Consider the following 16,087-nt stretch of genomic DNA (forward strand, 5'->3'; position numbering starts at 1 on the left):
GTTTCTGTGCCATGTCAGAGAAAAACATCTTTGGACCTAGTTACCCCAAAATATAGGCTTAGCCATCTTCACAGCCTGAGCAGAGCAGAAGGAAAGGAGTAGAGTCAGGCAGATAATGGCTTCTAATCCCAGACATTGTGGATTTAGCAGCATCAAGTTATTTAACTCCTCTAAACTCAGTTTCTAATCGCTTCTCGGCCTTTTGGCTAAGATCAAGTGTAGTATCTGTTCTTATCAGTTTAAACTCAGTTTCTGAATCATCTCTAAAGTGACCATTGTACTATTAGTATTATTTGTGTCATATGATTTATTTTTACAACTGAAAGACATATACAGATCTGTATATACATATACTTGGCACAGTTTTGGAATATGATGATGAAGGTCTGAGTTCTAGCACTCTGGGTGAGAGACTGAGGTCAGAACATCTAAGGAAAGTGTGTTAACTCATAGAGGCATGATAAGGGTCTCAGGAGACATGCCTCGGCTTAGTGGTGGGGATCCAGACCCTGACTTTCCAACCCGAACAGCTCTATATTTTTCTGACTTACCCATGCAGAATATATGTGAGAATTCATATATGCATGCTGTGGCTCCTATGTTCTGTTAAATGAGAACTGACTCAAAGCTGACCCTCCAGCAGGCTTTTAGAGGCTGTAAATTACATGGGAGATTGCCCTTCTTTCTCCCTCAGAGTGGGATTCAAACTGCCTGCTTTTAGGTTGGCAGTGCAACTCCTTACCCATTAGGCCACCAGAGCTCCATATGTGTATATCTGATCTCAGTTGTTTTCATCCAGGAGGGGACATTTAGTATTGTCTGAAAACATTTTTGTCAAAGTTAGTAAATTGCTACTGACATCTAGTGAGTAGAGGCCAGGAAAAAGCCAAACCCGTTGTTGTCAAGTTAGTTCCTACCCATAGCAACCCTACAGGACAGAGCAGAACTGCCCAATAGTGTGTTTAAGACTGTAATTTTTATAGTAGCAGAATTCCCATTTTAGTCATGCAGAGCTGCTAATAGGTTTGAATTGTTTTTGAAAAGTTTTTCACCCCAAACAGAAACTCAGTGTCCCTTCAGCATTTCTTCCCCTTATATTACTAAATCTGTTTAAGGTTTACATTTGCTGAAAGAGTTTAGGGAGGAAAAAATTAGCAGGACAGAATTCCATGGTACATGTGTGTCTTAAGGTGGGTTCTCCACTGAAGCAAACCAGTGAAGCTTTTATATATATGAAAAAGAGGCCAAAGGCAGCACCTCTCTGATGATTTAAATCCACCAGTGGCACCATGAGAGAAAAAATGACAGTCCCCTCTGATGTGATTTTCAGTCTCTAAAAACCTACTGGAGGGTCAGCTAAGAGTCAGTTCCAACTCAGTAGAAATTGTGTTTGTTGTTATATGCCATTGAGTCGCCTACTCATAGTGACCCTATGTACAGCAACTCTGAAGCCTACCCTGTACCCAGACCGTCTCCTACCCCCATTATCTCAGTTACTGTTTTAGTCCTTCTCTTCCTGGTTCTTCTTCTCCTGCACCATCCCTCCACCCTTCCAAACATGATGTCCCTCTCCAAGAACTGTCCCCTCCTGGCAACATGCCCAAAGTATGTAAGACAGAGCTTCAAAATCCTTGCCTCCTAGGAGCAGTTTGTCTTCACCCTCTCCAGGACAAGCGTGTTTGTTCATCTAAAAAGAGTTGGTGGGGAAATGCCCAGTATCCATCCTTACGTTGTCATCCAACTTAAGTGAAATTAGGACGTGGCGTCACCATCTGGGTGTCTTAAAATATTTCCTTTTGACCAAGGATGTTTTCTAGACACCATATGGTGCTGTTAGTACTGTAGGGACTTTGGAATGTATGCTGAGCTTTGCATTTGTTTCTCTTGAAAGACGAAATTGTATCTGAGGAGCAGAGAGTTCTGTGGTAAGGCCCAGTAATGAGCTCACGTTATGTTCTTTTTTCACAGATCAACTTCCAAAACATATCCACAGTCCCCTAAGAACATGAAGCCACCATTCCTAGGATCACCAGTAAGATATCGTCTTCCTGCAATTTCCAACCAAGAGATTTCCAAGAAGAAGGCAGAGAAAGAAAAGACCAACAAAGAAAGGGAAGGTGCCATTAGCCAGGCACTTGGTGCTCAACGAGAGGAGGTTCCAGAGAAGCACATTGTAGACAAACACGTCACTGAGAAGCGTGCTGCTTCTGGATTGAAGGCTGAGAACACCGAAGGTGAGCCTTTCCCCTCATCACTGCCATCTGAGGACTTCAGTGGCCAAGGGCGGTCCTATCTGACCCATCCAAACAGAATTCTTGCCCTCTTCCTGCTTCCATCCCTAAGTCACTGGAGCTTCCTTGACTCAGTACAGACTGCAGAAACACCCATAATGTGCTGAAGAAGGCAGTTTGCCCCCAGTCAGCAGATTTGAGTTTCCTAGCAAGTAGACTTTAATCTGTTTAGCCTTTGTGATACAGTATGTTCACCCCAATGAGAGTAGCAGTGGCATTGACCTTGGAACTTGTTTCTTCTCTTTCTTTCTAGTCCACTCCCCTGAACTATGAAATGTAGCTAGGTTCACAAGCTGCCCTTGCATACCTTCTCTGTTCCATGGCTAATCCTGACAGTGTTGCCCCTTAAGCCATTGGGTTAGATTTTTGTTTTCCAAGTGGCAGCTGCTGAATGAGTAGAAACTTTGTACTCATTCACCTTAGTCTTGTCTACTTGATGCTTCTCCCCCAGGGAAACCTACAGCAGGCACCATTGATGCTGGAGAGGCCTCCAAGATCCTGGCTGAGAAGAGACGCCAGGCCCGGCTGCAGAAGGAACAGGAAGAACAAGAACGATTGGAAAAGGAAGAGCAGGATAGGTATGGTTTAGAGTTTTGGGATGATCTCATGGGAAAGGCTATGGTGAAAAAGCAGCTCAGCTTTCACTTACAGTTTTAGTTTTGCTTAAAACTCGGCATCAGCAGCCTATGAACCTGGAATGCTTGGTTTGCACAGCCTGAGGGGCTATAGCTGCTGTCAGATATCACCATGATGGAGGGCCTGAAAACTCACAGCTCCTGATTCTAAATGGTATAGGGAGCTTCCTTTTCTCCTCTTGAACTTTGAGACCAGCCAGTCCCCTAAAATTAGATTCTGTCTGAGAAGACAGAAGGCTCTAGATGCAACAATCTTGACATATTTTCTCACCCAGACTATCCTGAGTCACATCTTCTAGAGAGAAACAAGGGTTGAGCAGAGTTTCCTGGAGAGGGGTGGCAGCTGACCTCATAGTCCGTGAGCCAGGAGGTTGGAGAAACCCACTCTGTAGCAGCAGACTTGACTTCGCTGCAGAAGCTCCTAAACTTAGGTGGGGGGAGCAAAACAGTGCTACAGCTGGGGCCTGCCTGCTTTTTCCTGCAGATTCTTCCTGCTTCGGTGACCTTGGGCCTCTTTCGCTTTGTAACTAGCCAGGTGATTCTGATGTCATGCCTGTGCTTGAGAACCACTTCATTGGAAGTACCAGGTCACTGTCCAAATAAAGACAGCCCTTCCTTTTCTGGTCTTTGTGTTAAGAGAGAGGTGCAAGCTAAGGATAAGGTACAATTTGATTATTAAATTGATAAAGGAAGCTTTTAGAATAATAGTGCAGTCTAAGCCACTTAGAGAATTAATATGACAGGAAGCAAGTGACTCTGCAGCACTTCAAGTCTGGCACAGAATTTAGAGTAAGAAACAGAATATTCTTTATCCTTTATGACCTTGGTAAGTCTGTAGTCTCTGCAGATTTGCTGATCCCTGTAGAAAGAACAGGAACTAGAGACAAGGTAGGTCAGGCCGGTTTCTTGCTTCAAATCGTGGACCTCTGATAATTTCCCCATCTCCAGGCTTTTGGTTAATACCAGCAGATTTTATTATTAACTGGGTTATTTAGGTGGTCCTTAAGATGTATGAAGGTAGGTTCCAGGACATGAAGATGAATCGTGAGTTCTCAAATCTCAAGCCTTGGTAAGTACTGGCCCTGAAGATGTCATGCAAGTGTGAAACAGGTGAGTAAGCTGATTGTAGCTGTGTGCTTAGCAAGGTGAAGTTCATTATCTTCCCACTAATCCCCCACCCCGTTACAGACATTCCCTGACAACCCAGCTCTTCCATGACTTGTACTCCCTGCCTTTTCTTTCTCCTAATACCCAGACTGAGCCGGCTTTGTTGCTCTTGACCTTGTCAAGCTTTCTCTTGTCTCTCTGCCTTTTCTTCCTTATTCTCATTTGTCTCTTCACCCATCACAGCCTCAGTCCTTAACGTTTCTCCCCTGACCAGCCTCCATGAACAGTGTTGTTCCCGCCTACTCTGCCTTTGCGTCCATCATGTTGAATGAGTCCAAGGCGAGTAGCACATAAGGAATTCCGTTTTGAGTGTATGATACACAATACCAATCCTGTTCTTTTCTCTCTTACTGTCCTTATTTTTCTTATTTTATCAACTCTGTCATTTCCTCTTTTCTTTGTAAACCTTTCATACTTTCTGGAACAAACACAACCAGAAACCACACTCACTGCTGTCAAGTCCTTTGCTGCTCATACAGCCTTAGAGGTCCGAGCAGAACTGCGTCCTGAGTTCCTGAGGCTAGAAATCTTCACAAGACCACACTGCCTCATCTTTCCTCTCTTTAGTAGCTGGTGCATTTGAACCACCACCTTTTCAGTTAGCAGCCCAACTCCTAACCCCCTGGTTAGGAATTCCTGTTTGGAATTAGGAAGGCACTGAATACCACAAAGATACCCATGACTCCTGACTGTGCCAGTAACCAAATCCCCTTCTAGACAGAAAGTTCTTTTGGATAGTGCTGGTCTAAGATGTAGAACCCACACTTCTAACTGCTTTATCTTTTCATATGAGTGTGTCCATAGTATCTCAAATCCAGTATGTCCAAAACAGCTCTTCCTAGCTCCCAAATGTCCTCCCTTCTTTTCATGAGTTCTGTGCCTCCATCTACATAGATACCCAGTTCCCAAGTCATAGCATCAACTCTCAACTCTTCCCTTTCCCTCCCTTCCATCTACACTCAGCAGTTGTCAGGTCCCGTTGCGGCTGCCTTATGTCATCTCAGTTCTTCCCCTTTATTTCTCACTCACCTCTTCTGCTGTAGTCAGCTCCTACTGTCTCCTCTTACCTAGCCTGTGTCTGTGGCATTCCATCTCCTCTTCCTGCTCTGAGGCTCTTAACCCTGTCTACTGTCTACTCTATGCCCACAGTGACCTTTGAAAGAAGAAGTGTGGTTGTTCTGCTCCCACCCTTAAAATGTAAAATGCCCAGTGATTACCTTGCCTACAGGTTCTGTTCCTTGAAATTCTGCTGATAACAGTCAAATACCCATCTCCCCACTGCTGCCCAGTCTGCGCACCATTATGCAAATCTCCCTGATATCCCCCCATCACATTACTCATACTAACAAATCTTTATTTCTCCTACGTGTTATGTGGACACACATGCCTCCCAACACAGACACTTCATTTCTTAAGACTCATGTCAAGTTTTGCTCCTCTCAGTAGAGTTTTCAGACCTCACACCTGGGAAGGAACGGACCCCTGCCTTCTCTGTACCCTTGCCGAGTCCAGCTGTACATCTAACAGCCTCATTTGTTTTGAGACCTTCTCTTCCAAGTACACATCTTAAAAGTCTGCTTTATAGTCCAAGGATCCCCAGTTTCTAGCACTCAGTATGTGCTAGGAAGGACGAGGAGGAGGTAGAGACTCAGTAAGAAAACTTATACTAGGAGGTTCAGAGAAGGCAAGGGCTAAAATAGAACTGGCAAAGGCAGGGTGATTCAAGGTCAGGGTGATTCAAGGTCAGATTTAAGGCCAGCTAATATCTATAGACTTGAGAGAAACAGATACAAAGCTGATGCTCAAGTTTGACCACAAAGACTTTGGAGAACAGTACACTTGGTGACATACAGGGAGGGCAGGAAGAATTGATAAAAGAGGATAAAATTAATCCATCTAACTTTAAACAAACTAAATTACAAAGTGCCCAAGCAACTAGAAGCATGGCGTTGAAGCCTGCAGCCTTGGTACAAATAGAGCAATATATTGACCCCCACGGGAAAATCAGAGCGATACATTTGACCCAAAACCAGTTTTCCTCTCTTTTGCCAGAATGTGAAGCGTTGATAGCCCCACGTGGGAGATGATAAAGGAAGGTACCAGAGAACCTGGGGATGGAACACAGCGGACATCTTTTGGAATAAAATCATCTTCACATCTGTTTTATGATTAAAGCCAATAGTTAAGTTGAAGAAATGTAGTTGTCAAATAATTAGAGAAAAAAAAAATAAAGCCAATTGAGCCCAAACTGGAAAGCCCAGTTCTTGTTGCAGACTGACAAGGGACATGCCATTCAAATCAGGGAAGGTGGGACTTCTCAAGAGCAGAAAATCTGACAGGAGCCCAGACAGCCAGGCCCCCCCCCCATTGAAAAGCAAAGGCAGCCCTGATACTGGAGATCGCTAGGAAGCATGGGGAACAGAGCATAGATGCTGGGCCACTAAATGTACCCAGGTATATTGGGATTCTTACAGTCAGAGAAAGAAATCCTAGATTTTGGGCCCTTCTCTGGGGAAGGCATTGGTTGCACCTGGGAAGCAAGAGATCCTACTGGGATGCATTCGTGGAGCACATGAAGCCGTGTTAAAATGCTAAAATAGAAACGGAGATGACATTCAGCCAGCCCTATAAGCATTATATTCAGGCAGGCTGAAGCTTGGTGTGCAAACACTAATGAGTATTTTTGCATCAGGCCTGGAGCCTAAGGGCCCCTCAGAGTTGATTGTTCACTGGCTGAACCTTCAGGTGATAGATTGTTTGGAGATTCCAGGGCAGGAAGAGAGGATTCCAGAGGAAAGAACCTGGGAAGTGCAACTTCTCCTCAAGGTGAAAACATACAAAACCAAGACATGGAGTGAGAGCTGAGGACAGATTTTAGGGAATTAGAAGGAGCATGTTTGAGAAGAGCAATGGAAACAAGAAATCAGATTGTGAGCGAGTGGAGAGTGGAATGTTGACATCAGCTGGCCTTTAAGGAGTTTGGGTAAGAGAAAGGGTAAGGAAGCTCTAGGAATTGCTGTCTGGGATACCTGCACCTTAAATATTTTTGCATGTAATGGGAAGGAGTATGGCAGTGGAAGGCAGGGATGAGAGAGACATGGGTTTAGGGATAGTGTGGAATTAATAGCACAAGTGGAAGAGTTTGCATGTAAGTGGCAGTACTCTAGAGGACGGAAGAGCCACAGGTGGCTCCGTCTTCTCTGTAACCTTGTTGGAGAAAACTGATGAAGATAGAAAAAAGATGGAAGTTGGATGCCTTGGTATGACCCAGAGGATGAGGCTAAAAGGAGATGTCTAGCTTCTACTTAGTAGCCCACGGGCATGAGTGGGCATAGAGAGCACATAAAAAGAGGGCGTCTCTGCCCTACCCCGGAAGCACTAGAGAGGGGGACTTGGTGGCACTAGAAGAAGAGGGATGCAGACATGGTACTTATCAGAGCCAGGTCAAGAGACCAGAAGGATGAGTTGAGATCAAATAGACCAAGTTGAAGATGTTGATGAAAATTTTTAAGTACATAAAAGAAGGGTCTAGTGACACCTATCTAGTTGTCTACCTGCTTGTCTGTCGAAAGGCTGGATGCACAAAAATGAAATAGAACAACAACTGTTGCCAGAGAGGCTGAGAAAGATGGCCATTTTCCCCAGTGGCTTGAGAAAGGGAAGAAATTCTCAACTATGACAGTAATACTCAGTTTTCAGTACTTCCTACTAAATTAATATGGAATGGGATGAACTTGGATGTGGATGCTGACAGAGCTGCACACAGGTATGGTACATTGGAGTATTGAACTTCAGAGGGAAGTTGGTAATCATGCCAAGGATGGGGGGAAATAAAATCCATGTTCCTTTGGGTCACTTAAACAGTAAGAGAAAGAATATTCATCTTCATAGGGGATTTTAAGATTGGGCTTTCATGCAGCAGAAGCTGACTTTTTAGCCTTCTTTGATGGAAGCAGAGTGGTTAATGAACGGGATTTTGTTGTAAGAGGAAAGGATTTCCTTGGAACTACAGTGACTAAGGATGACAGAAGAAGAAACGCTGCCTTCAAGTTGTGGTGCTGGGAGAAGAGTCTTGAACATACCATGGACCACCAAGAAAACAAGTCTATCTTAGGGTAAAACCAAGTTTCTCCTTGGAGGCTAGGATTTGTTTTAAATTATTCTTTGTGTGTACCATCAAATCAGATCTGACTGATACAGGAGGAGATTGTCCCTCCTTCTCCAGCAGAGAATCTGGTGGATTCGAACCGCTCACCTCTGGGATTACAGTGCAGCTTATTGCCACTAGGCCACCAGAGCTTGCCAGAGGCTAGGATTTTGAAGCTCCATCTCACAGTACTTTTGGGCACACGGCCAGGAGGGACCAATCCTTAGAGAAGGACATCATGGCTCAGAGGGTGGAAGGATGGCACAGGAAAGGAAGACTCCAGAGAGGTGGATTGATACAATAACTAGGGCAGTAGGGTTTGGTGTGTCCAAGTTCATGAGACTGGCTCAGGATAGGGAAGGCTTCAGAGCTGCTGTACTATGGATCACAGGCACTCGATGGAACATAATAACAACCACCATGAAAAGATTTAAGGGGCTTATGGTGAATAACTTGTATTTTGAGTGACAATTGAGGCTCATGGAGATTTGAGCCCTACCAGAATGTATTACTGCATCTGAGCACCTCTGCAGCCATGAGGAGAAAACTGGAAGGAAGAAAAGGGATTTTACATCCTGAAGATGCAGATAACATGCCCTTTATGAGTGAGTTTATGTGTTCATTGATATGTATCATCCTTTTTGCATTAGCTTCTCCGGGGCGGTCAAAAAATGTGTCCGATTCAAACCGATAATCTTTTTCTTGCGAGCTCCCCAAAATGCTTTATTTCACTTGTACCAGCAATACTTTTTTGTGCTGAACCCTCTGCTGATGCCTAAATATGTTATCACTACACTGTCTTGAGTTGATGTCTGGCACTTCATATCCATCAGTGGCTCCTACAGAGAAAGATGAACAGTCAACTGTGCAATTTACAGCCTTAGAAACTTGCTGGAGGGTCAGCTATGAGTCAGTTCTGACTCAACAGCAATGAATTTGAGCTTTTTTTTTTTTTTTTAAACCTTTGATGGTATTTTGTTGGCTAATAGCCAATTTCTGATACTGACTATTGGGATGGAAAGCTCTCTTTTTAAAGTTTGATTTTTTTTTGTAACAGTATAATAGCACATCAAGTTAATGACACATTTAAAAAAAAACACCACAAAACACAAACCTGGTAATTTCTGAAAATGCATAGATGTCTAGATTCACTTAGAAGAACATTGGGGCTAGAAATAATCTTAGATTATACCAAAAGCTAATATTTGAGAACCTTGTAGGGCCTGGTACTCCCCATGTATTGTTTCATTCCATCCTCCCAATAATACTCTGGAGCAGTAATATAAATGAATGTCAGAAATGTTTAGTAAATTTCTAGAGATTACACAGCAAGTGGTACAACCAGAATGCAGTCTAGGTCCTGCACATGTCAGATTGGCAGTCACTAACACTCTTCAAGGTAAGTGTTTTTATGGATGAAGAACATTAGAAATGTGAAAACACTCCTGGGGACAGTGCAGCATTTCCCCCAGCTCGATAATTTTTATCATTGCAGCATAAACTATTCATCAGGTTAAAAAATATCAAAAGTCTTTAATTTTTTCCCTATTTTCAGTTGATGAAGATCAATTTATTATAGAGTAGAACTGTTATGGAGGCGCTCTGGTGGCCTAGTGGCAAAAAGCTGCGCTGCAATCCCAAAGGCACGGGGTTCAAGGCCACCAACTGCTCCAGGGCAGAAGAATGGGCAGTCTTCTCCTGTGTGATTAACTGCCTCTGAAAACCTGCCAGGGAGTCAACTATGGGTTGGTTCTGAGTCAGTGCTACACAACAACAACAACAGAACTGTTACAGAGGAGAATGCCATTGGATTTTGAAATCACGAAGAACAAAAGCTAAAATGGCTGTTAAAGACAAATAAAATGGGGACATAGAGGTTTTTATTTAATTTCTCTATTCAGATGTCAAGTTTCTATTGAGGATTTTCTTCCATTTGCTGCTTTAGAATTTAAATACTAATTATAGCCCAAAGTGAATTTTTTTTAGCTTATAATAATAAATTTTAAATTGCTGACTGGCCATTAAAACACTGCCAAGTGTTTATATTTTAGATCAATTTTAAACATTTGTTCTACATTTTAAAAAAACTGTTCTTAAATCAGAATGGTGAGACTGGCTGTCTTATTTTGATCATTTGTAAATAGATTTGGGAACATCTATTCCTTAAAGATTTTGATATCAAGCCTGGTTAATGCGGCTTCTTTTGGAGGTGGGGTAGATGCCCAAACTCAGTTGAATGGATTCCATTTTAACCAGTAGACACTAATTGGCAGTTTGCCTTTTGAGCATATCTTCTTCTAACAACAATTCTGTTCTCAAAAGGCTGGAGAAAGAAGAATTGAAAAGAAAGGCTGAGGAAGAAAGGCTTCGTCTAGAAGCAGCAGCCCGTAAACAGGAGGAGGAAGAGAAAAGAAGGGCAGAAGAGGCGGCGCAGCGCAAGGCTCAGGAGGAGCTGTTGAAAGAAAAGCAAGAAAAGGAAAAAAGAGAAAGAGAAAAGCAAGAAAAAGCCATGATTGAGAAGCAGGTACAGAATGAGTCCTGAGAAGACTTCTTATGTTTTCAGGACTTGTCTTGATATTAGGTAAAATAAGTTACATTTCAGTGTCTTAGAGTATTTACTTGAATTTTTAAAAATCTCTCTGACATAGTTAAGAAATAAAAGTTATTTTGAGGAACAAAAGTGGAGTTGACAACATTTATTATATATTACTTTTGTCTCCCCTAAAGACAGTTGGTAGCATAGAGTTTGGACAGAAGAATTTATTCTGGGAACTGGTTGCAGAATGAGAGGAAAGCCAGTGAAGAACTAGTTGAAGTGTGGACCACTGCGACCCCCCCCCCAGAGACTCGAACATGCCCTAGATAATTACCCCTCAGAGAATGTGTATCCACTTACTCCAGCCCCTCATTGTTAAGGATCATTCACATAGAATTAACTTCCTGCTATTTGCATTCCAAGGCCAGAGACTCAGCTAGATACCGGACCACCTAGGTTTCATATGAGAACTGTTTACAGGTAATTTGCATACCAGGAGTATTTGAGTATCTGCTGTATTGTAGAACAGCTTGTATAAATATGAACATTGACTGTTGAAATGGCACTCACTTTGAGAAAAAGTGATAAATTGAAGAAACGTATGTAAACTTCAGGGAAGTACTGCCATCTTTTCTGAGCTAAATAAAGCCTGTGCTTTGATTACCTGTTTCTCTTAGAAAGAAGCAGCAGAAGCAAAGGCTCAAGAAGCAGCTAAGCAGATGCGTCTAGAAAGAGAACAGATCATGCTGCAGATTGAGCAGGAGCGACTAGAGAGGAAGAAGGTAAGGGCTGAGAGGTCAGGAAGACTCAGGGTGAGGCAGAATAAGAAGTGAGTCCAGTTCTAATCTGCACTTGGTTGGATTGTTCTTGTAATTGTCAAGTAGGACAAGTTTATTGATTCAAACTCAAATGTGTTGCCTTCAAGTCACTTCTGACTCATTACTTAACCTCTGGCAGGTTTCTGAGACAGTAAATCACATGAGATATGATTACCTATCTTTCTCTTGAGGAGTGGCTGCTGGTTCACTCTCCACTCCAGAGACACACTGCTATATTTGATTCACCTTTGGGTTCACATCACAACTCTCTGCAGACAACACCACCAGACCTCCCCAGTTTGATAGTTGTTATTGTTAGGTGCCATTGAGTTGAATATGACTCATACTGACCCTATGAACAGCAGATCTGAATAATGTCCTAGGCTGTGCCATCCTCCTCATGTCTGACATATTCAAGCCCATTGCAGCAGTTATTGTGTCAATCCTGGTTGAGGGTCTTCCTCTCTTTACTGACATTCCACCTTTCCAAGCATGATGTCCTTCTCCAAGCAATAGCCTCTCCCAGAAACATGCTTCAAGTGCTTTTATCATCTTTGCCTCTAAGGAGCACTCTAGCTGTACTTTCTCCAAGACATACCTGCTTGTTCTTTTGGCCGTCCATCAGGTAGATGATTCAGTGCTCTTCTCCAAAACCACAACACAAAGACATCAATTATTCTTCTGTGATCTTTAGTCATTGTCCAGCTTTCAGATGCTTAGGAAATGATCATGGCCTGAAACAGGCACACTTTAGTCTTCAAACTGACATCTTTGCTTCTGAAATGGACATCATTGCTTCCCAGAAATTTGGAGATTACCAAGTATGTTGATTGTGGGTCCAAGTAAAATGAATGCATTGACAGTTTCAGTCTCTTCTCCATGTACCTTGATGTTGCTTCAGTCCACTGGTGAGAATCTTTGTTTTTGTGATGTTGAGATGTACTCCATATTGAATGCTGTAGTCTTTGATCTTCTGCAACAAATGTTTTAAGCCCTCCTCACTTGTAACATGTAAGGTTGTGTCATCTCCATAATATAGGTTGTTGATGAGTCTTCTGATCCTGATACCACATTCTTTATAGAGTCCAGCTTGAATGATTTGCTCAGCATACAGAGTGAATAGGTATGGAGGGAGGATACAGTCCTGATGCACACCTTTCCTGATACTAAACCATGTAATGGTCCTTTGCTCTGTTTATGTCTTTATCTAGGTAAAGGTTTTGCATGAAAATAATGAAGTGTTTGGGGATTCCCATTCTTCTCAGTGTTAGCCATCATCTGCATTGATTGACACAGTCAAATGCCTTTGCATAGTCAATAAAGTATATATATATATATATGTATATATATATATATATATATGTATATATACATACACACATTCTTCTGGTATTCTTTGCTTTCCACTAGGATCCCTCTGACTTCAGCAATGATGTGCCTGATGCTGTAGCTTCTTTTAAACCCAACTTTGAACGTCTGTGTTTTTCCCTGCCAATGTACTGTTTTCTCCATTTTTGGATGCTCTTAGCAATGTTTTGCTTGCATGTGATTATTAATGATATTGTTTCATAGTTTTCCTATTTTGTTGGATCACTGGTCTTGGAATGGGAACAAATTTTTGACAGTTTATTAACAGTGTTGTTCATATCCTGTGCTCTGCTGTTTCCCTACTGGTAAGGAATTTTGTTGCTAATCCAGACTCAGGTAATTGGAATGTCTGAGCTGTTCTGCTAGAGAAAAGTGGGCAATATTCTTCTGTGCAATTATAGCTTCTGAAAACCCTCTGGAGGGTCATCTGTGAGTTTGACAGCATATAACAACAAGACTAACTGCAAAGAAAGTGTTTAAAGTTGCCCCTGTCTAGTCTGTTTACATTTAATGTTATTGTAAATAGAATTGGTTTATAGAGGCTGATTGTAAAAGTTTATTCTAGTGAAGCTCCAGGTATAGCCTGGGCTTTATATTGTTAAAGGCCTGGAGACTAGAACCACCAATCTGCCTTTCTTGCTGACCTACGCCTTACCCTCATTCTGACACTTTTCCTTCCAGAAGATAGAGTGTTCTTCTTAAAGGACAGGTTAAAGACAACCTAAAGGGAGAGATGGGGTGTAAATTGAATGTTGATTGTAGATTCATACTTGTCAACTTCTCAAGCATTTGTCCTTGTTCATAGAGTTAGAGGTGTACATCTTGCAAAGCCAATAGGAAACTTTTTATACTCATGATCCATTCTCTGCTAACATTTATCTTTAACTACTTTTCTGAGCAATGGGAAAGTACATATAGACCCATTTACTTTTGTGTGTTTTGTGTCTTGTTAATGTCTATTTGATTCTTTTGGGTTTTCAGAGAATAGATGAAATCATGAAGCGAACAAGAAAGAGTGATGTTTCTCAAGAAGTGAAGGTAAGACATTAACAGTATGCTTTTAATAGTTCATAGCTTTAATAGAAAACAATGGTGAATTACATTCTAGAAAATTGTAGTCTTGGAGAAAAATCACTAGAAGGATAAAAAACCAACCCTAAACTCCAAATTCTTCATGCTTTGTTCTGGCTAAGATTAGGGAGGATGTGTAGGTGCCTCAAGAGTCTCTGGTTGGTGCAAAGGGTTAACATGCTCTATTTCTAACTGAAAGTTTGGAGATTGATGTCTAGCCAGACAAGCCTCTGAAGAAAGGCCTGACACTAATTCCCCTAAAAGCAGCCATTGAAAATCCTGTGCAGCACACAGTCCTGCTTGACATGCATGAGACCACTGTGAATCAGAGTCGGCTCAACAACAGCTGGGTTTTTTAGGTTCCTGAAAGGAAAGAAATGTTGAACTGACGTTTCAGAGGTGAGATAGATGGGAGTAACTCTTCATAGAGGAATGGAGGTGAAGGAGGTTCAAGGAAAGGCAAAATGTTGCTTTTTCTTACTGTTGTTATTATTATGAGTCTCCTTCCTCTCATGGTAACCTCATGTGACAGCACTAAGCGGCCCTATAGGGTTTTGTACACTATAATCTTTACAGGAACAAGTCACCAATGTTTCAATTAAGGACCTTCTTGGTAAGTTCAAATCCTCAAACTTTCCATTAGTAGCTGAGTGCTTAACTGTGGTGCTGTCAGAGATCCTTAAAAAGACAGTACACACCTATGATTATTGCTGCATTATTCACACTAGCAAAGAGGTGGAAGCAACCCACGTGCCCATCAACAAACGAATGTATAGAAAAACTATGGTACAGTCACAGAATGAAATAATATACAGCATTGAAAAACAGTGAAATGGTAAAACATTATACAACATGAAGGAGCCTGGAGGATAATTATGCTTAGTGAAATATCTCAGTCATAAAAGAACAAATACTGCATAATACCACTGTTATAAAGTAGGATAGACATGGAGGTTTGGGGAAAGAGTGAATAGGAGAAAGATGGGCAATTTCCTCCTGTGTGATTTCAATGGAGGGTCAGCTATGAGTTGGTTCTGATGCCACAGCAGTAAATTTGTGGCTTTTAGTCTCTTTTTCATTCAAGGACTATTCTGTCTTTTCTCATCTATATAATTGAATCCTTATTTTAATACTTTAAAAATGCTTATTTTTTTCATTGTTGCACATTTTATTCCCCCCACATCCCTCACAATGTAGCCCTTGTTGCAGATTGTTCTCATAAATATAATGAATAATCATATTTTCCATCTTTCTCCTGAGAAGCCACTGGTGGATTTGAACTGTCAGAGAGGCATAGCCTTTGGACTAGCAGTGCAACTCTATATAAACTACACCAGAGCTCCCTCACAAGAGCGTGGTGATATGATAATGAAGTATAGTTGATTAGTAATAAACTGAAAAGATTAATAAAATAAATATGGAACAGGCACCTGATCCAGCAAGATTCCATGTATCTTCTGTGCTTGTAAATCTCCCTTTCTCTCTTTTCATCTACCCTATATTTGTTTTCAGAAAGAAGACCCTAAAGTGGGGATTTCACCTATTGTGTGTATGGAGAATAAGGCAAAACCAATTGTTCCCAACAAAATCGGTGAGTGTGAAATCTCCTCCTTGTGCACTCCCTTTCAGTGGAGGAGAGCAGTTTAAAGCTTTCTGCAGGGGAACTGCATGTGGCTTTTAGAATGCTGCTACAAGAATGGGCTTGGATAATCTCCTTCCCCAGATGAGTGTCAACATCACCTATTCCATCCAGTTCATCCGGGAAACCACTGCATTCAGGCTAATCAGTTCCTTCAGGAAGAAGCTGTACCATAGACACTGCTCTGTTTGCCTTCTGGACTTTCTAAGGACCTTACCTGCAGGGTAGGTTTCAAGAAGACCTGAACCTGAGTGTGCTATTCAATGGTGTTTCTCCTGTCTTTCAGGGTTCTGAATATTCTGTTGTATCTTTTTAAACATAGAGGAAGAAAAGACCAAAATGGATGTCAGAAGAGACTCTGAAAATTGCACTGGAGCGCAGAGAAGCCAAAGCACAGGGAAGAATTCAAGATACT

The 16,087-nt window shown here is 41.8% G+C and overlaps 1 protein-coding gene across 1 annotated transcript in view; it reads left to right on the plus strand.

The window, feature by feature from the left end:
• The window catches only part of MAP7D2 (MAP7 domain containing 2), a 95,929-nt gene that overhangs the window by 71,237 nt on the left and 8,605 nt on the right, over positions 1-16,087 (plus strand). Inside the window, exons 8-13 of the mRNA XM_006893794.1 lie at positions 1,969-2,234; positions 2,743-2,869; positions 10,563-10,764; positions 11,454-11,558; positions 13,944-14,000; positions 15,546-15,624. Of these exons, the coding sequence (XP_006893856.1) occupies positions 1,969-2,234; positions 2,743-2,869; positions 10,563-10,764; positions 11,454-11,558; positions 13,944-14,000; positions 15,546-15,624 (836 nt within the window). The remainder of the gene's footprint in view (positions 1-1,968; positions 2,235-2,742; positions 2,870-10,562; positions 10,765-11,453; positions 11,559-13,943; positions 14,001-15,545; positions 15,625-16,087) is intronic.

The sequence above is a fragment of the Elephantulus edwardii genome, unplaced genomic scaffold (genome assembly GCF_000299155.1).
Source record: "Elephantulus edwardii isolate Elephantulus edwardi_28Jun2011 unplaced genomic scaffold, EleEdw1.0 scaffold00131, whole genome shotgun sequence".
Lineage (NCBI taxonomy): Eukaryota > Metazoa > Chordata > Mammalia > Macroscelidea > Macroscelididae > Elephantulus > Elephantulus edwardii.